Here is a 3,559-nt window from a genome sequence, read left to right as displayed (position 1 = left end):
GGGAAATCACAAACATTTCATTTCCGCCGAGCAAAATCAGTTCGGTGTACATTGGAATTACCAATGTCCCAATGTGGTCGAGCAAAATCAGCTCGGCATGGCGTTGGACAGGACGCCAACATTGCCTTCGTCCAAGCAAAACCAGCTTGGATCTTGTAAGTTTGGCAATTCACCAATGTTTCGATCTTTCCGAGCAAAATCAGCTCGGCCAATGGATTGGACAGAACGTCAATATTTCCACCTTCGAGCAAAGTCAGCTCGGCTATTATTAGTTGGGTAATTCACCAACATATCGTTCGGCCGATCAAAGTCATCTCGGCCTTAACATTGGGTAAAACACCAATATTCCATTTAAGTTGGTCAGGGCGCCAACACCCAGTTGGGCGAGCAAGATTCAGCTCGGCCCCTAAATACCAATTACTTCGCAAGCCAATCTTCCCAACGGTTTGCGCGGTATGCCTCATGCTGGCCAGAGAAAGTCAGTCCGGTTCCATTCAGATCGGTCTATTTGCCCCTGGCATCCATAATTGCCTTGCGTCCTTGCGATGTCATTGTACAAAAATGTAATACCAAACAACAAGAGGGCTATTTTTCATTACAAAAACATTGCTATCTTTTACATCAAGTGCCAGAAGGCTAAAGGTCTAGAAAAGCTAAACGACACAAGCAAATTACATCTTAAAAGTAAAAGACTTTAAGGTTGGCCGCATTCCATGGTCAGGGGACAGCCTTGCCATCTAAATCTTCCAGATGGTATGCCCCTTTACCAGCAAGACCAATCACCTTGTATGGTCCTTCCCAATTTGCACCGAGCTTTCCTTCGCCAGGGACCACTGTGTTGCCAAGCACCTTTCTTAATACCCAGTCCCCAATCTTGAACAGCCTGGGGTGCACAGCCTTGTTGTACTTTTTGGAGAGTTCTTGTTGATAAGCCGCTATGTGGATCAATGCTCCCTCCCTCCTTTCTTCAGCAAGGTCCAACTCCAATGCCACCGCTTCATTATTCAGATCTGGCTGAAAACTTTCAGAGCGGATGGTTGGCATGCCAATTTCTAACGGGATGACAACCTCCATGCCATAGGCCAAAGCAAATGGTGTTTCCCCGGTTGACCGCCTTGGCGTAGTGCGGCATGCGCAAAGCACATTAGGGAGTTCTTCAGCCCACTTGCCCTTAGCCTTCTCAAGCCGCTTCTTCAGCCCGTCCAGGATGGTCTTGTTTGAGGCCTCTGCTTGACCATTTGACTGAGGATAGGCTGGTGTCGAATTGTAGAACTCGATCTTCAACTCTTCGCAAAATCCGCGAAAGAGTTTACCATCAAATTGAGTGCCATTATCCGAGATGAGGGCCTTGGGTATACCAAAACGGGTGATGACGTTTTGTCATACAAACTTCTTCACGTCCTTTTCCTTTATGGTCGCTAGTGGCTCGGCCTCAACCCACTTGGTGAAATAGTCGGTGGCGGCGATGAAGAACTTGCGATTGCCTGGTGCTGCTGGGAATGGTCCAACAATATCCAATCCCCAAAGCGCGAACAGCCAAGGACTTGAAAGTGGGAGCAAATCTCTAGCTGGTTGGTGGATCTGGTGAGCGAATTTCTGACACTTTTCACACCGGCGAACGTATTTCTGCACGTCCACCTACATGCACGGCCACCAGTAACCTTGGGAAATTGCTCGGTAAGCCAAGGACCTGCCTCCAGTATGGCTTCCACAGATGCCCTCGTGTATCTCATAGAGGAAAGCCTCCACCTTGGTGGAGTGGACACATTTCAAATACGGCCCGGTGAAAGATTTCTTGTACAAGGCCCCAGAAGGGGAAAGCCAAAACTGCTCTGACTTTGCCTGGATCTTATGTGCCGTCTTCTTTTCTTCTGGTAGAATTCTATCTTTCAGGAAGGCAATGATAGGATCCATCCAAGAAGGGCCCAAGTCGGTGCAAAGTACCTCGGCCATTTCCGGTTCTTCTATACTTGGCCGCGGTAAAAATTCTATCATCAAGGGGTTGGGAAAAACTGTCTGAGTAGAAGCGAGCCCGGCCAACTCATCAGCCGTGTTATTTTCTTTGCGGTTGATCTGTTCTACCCTTATGGCATCGAACTTTTTGATCTCTGCACGCACCAGCGCCTGATACTTGGCCATTCTTTCATCCCTGGCCTCATACTCCCCTGAGACTTGATTGACCACCAACTTGGAATCGCTGAACACCATTAGGGCCGACGCTTTCATTCTTAGTGCGCTTCTTAGCCCGGCAAGGAGTGCTTCATACTCAGCCTCGTTGTTGGATGCTGGAAAGTCGAGTGTAATTGCCTGCTCAATGACCAGCCCGTCCGGTGAGTTCAGCACGATGCCCAGCCCGGCCCCATGTCTGTTGGATGCCCCATCAACGAAGAGTTTCCACATCTCGCCAATAAACAGCTTCCAGCAATCAGAGGGGTTCTGGGAGCTTCTCAATTCCAAGTCTCTAATCAGTTCATTCTGGTCTCTTTCCTTGTCTTGGTTGGGTTCATCATCGCCAGACTTTGTTAGTTCGGTCGTGCTCGTCCCTTTTCCTACTTGCGAACCAACACTTGTTTTCGTTACCAGAACCATGGGTTATGCTAAATCCGCATCAACCAAATCAATCGGGCATACTGGATGCATCCCAGGGGCAAATTCCGCCACAAAGTCAGCAAGTGCTTGAGCCTTGATTGCGGTGCGTGGTCGGAACTTGATGTTATATAGTCCTAATTCCACGGCCCATTTCAAAATTCTCCCGGTCAAGTCTGCCTGTTCAAAAAGCACCTTGAGCGGGAACTCAGTTAACACAACTATTATATGGGTATGAAAATAATGTGCCAGCTTTCTTGATGCCATCATTAGGGCCAGCACCAATTTTTCCAAGGGAAGATATCTCGTTTCGGCTGGGAGCAGAGTCTTGCTTACATAGAAGATCGGTAGGTGCTGGATGCCTTCAGCACGGACCAATACCGCGCTGACCACGTGTTGAGAGACAGCCAAGTAGAGGTACAACTCTTCGCCCGGCTGAGGCATGACCAAAATAGGGGCTGAGAAGAGATATGCTTTCAGGTCTGCTAGTGCGCGATCGCACTCATCATCCCAGAAGAACTTGGACTTCAAAGTTTTAAAGAAGGGCCTGCAACGATCCGAAGACCGGCTGATAAATCTATTCAACGCGGCTGCCATCCCGGCAAGATGTTGCACGTCCTTCGTGGAGTTAGGATGCTCCAGCTCTTGTATTGTCTTGATTTGTGATGGGTCGGCTTCGATTCCCCAGTTGGTAACCAGAAAACCCAAGAACTTCCCAGTGCCAACTCCGAAGGTGCATTTGGAGGCGTTCAGACAAAGCTTGTGGTGCTTTAGGATGGCAAACATTTCTGCTAGGTCGACGAGGTGTTGAGACTTCTCCCTACTCTTCACCACCATGTCGTCGATGTAGGCCTCCATGGTGCGGCCCAGCATTGGGGTGAACATCTTTGTCACCATCCGTTGAAAAGTCGCCCCGGTGTTCTTTAGTCCGAACGGCATGACTTTGTAGCAGTATAAGCCTCTGGGGGTTGTG

At 49.0% G+C, this 3,559-nt stretch overlaps 1 protein-coding gene across 1 annotated transcript; it reads right to left on the bottom strand.

Annotated features, from left to right (window-relative positions):
- Window positions 1–717: 717 nt before the first annotated feature.
- On the bottom strand, window positions 718–1,074 carry LOC145807047 (uncharacterized). Its single transcript, XM_082904956.1, has one exon. The coding sequence runs from the start codon at window positions 1,072–1,074 to the stop codon at window positions 718–720; it is 357 nt and encodes a 118-aa protein (XP_082761082.1).
- Window positions 1,075–3,559: the final 2,485 nt, after the last annotated feature.

This window comes from Camellia sinensis, chromosome 14 (genome assembly GCF_055761805.1).
Source record: "Camellia sinensis isolate YWXY chromosome 14, ASM5576180v1, whole genome shotgun sequence".
NCBI lineage: Eukaryota > Viridiplantae > Streptophyta > Magnoliopsida > Ericales > Theaceae > Camellia > Camellia sinensis.
This window is presented reverse-complemented; position numbering and strand designations above follow the sequence as displayed.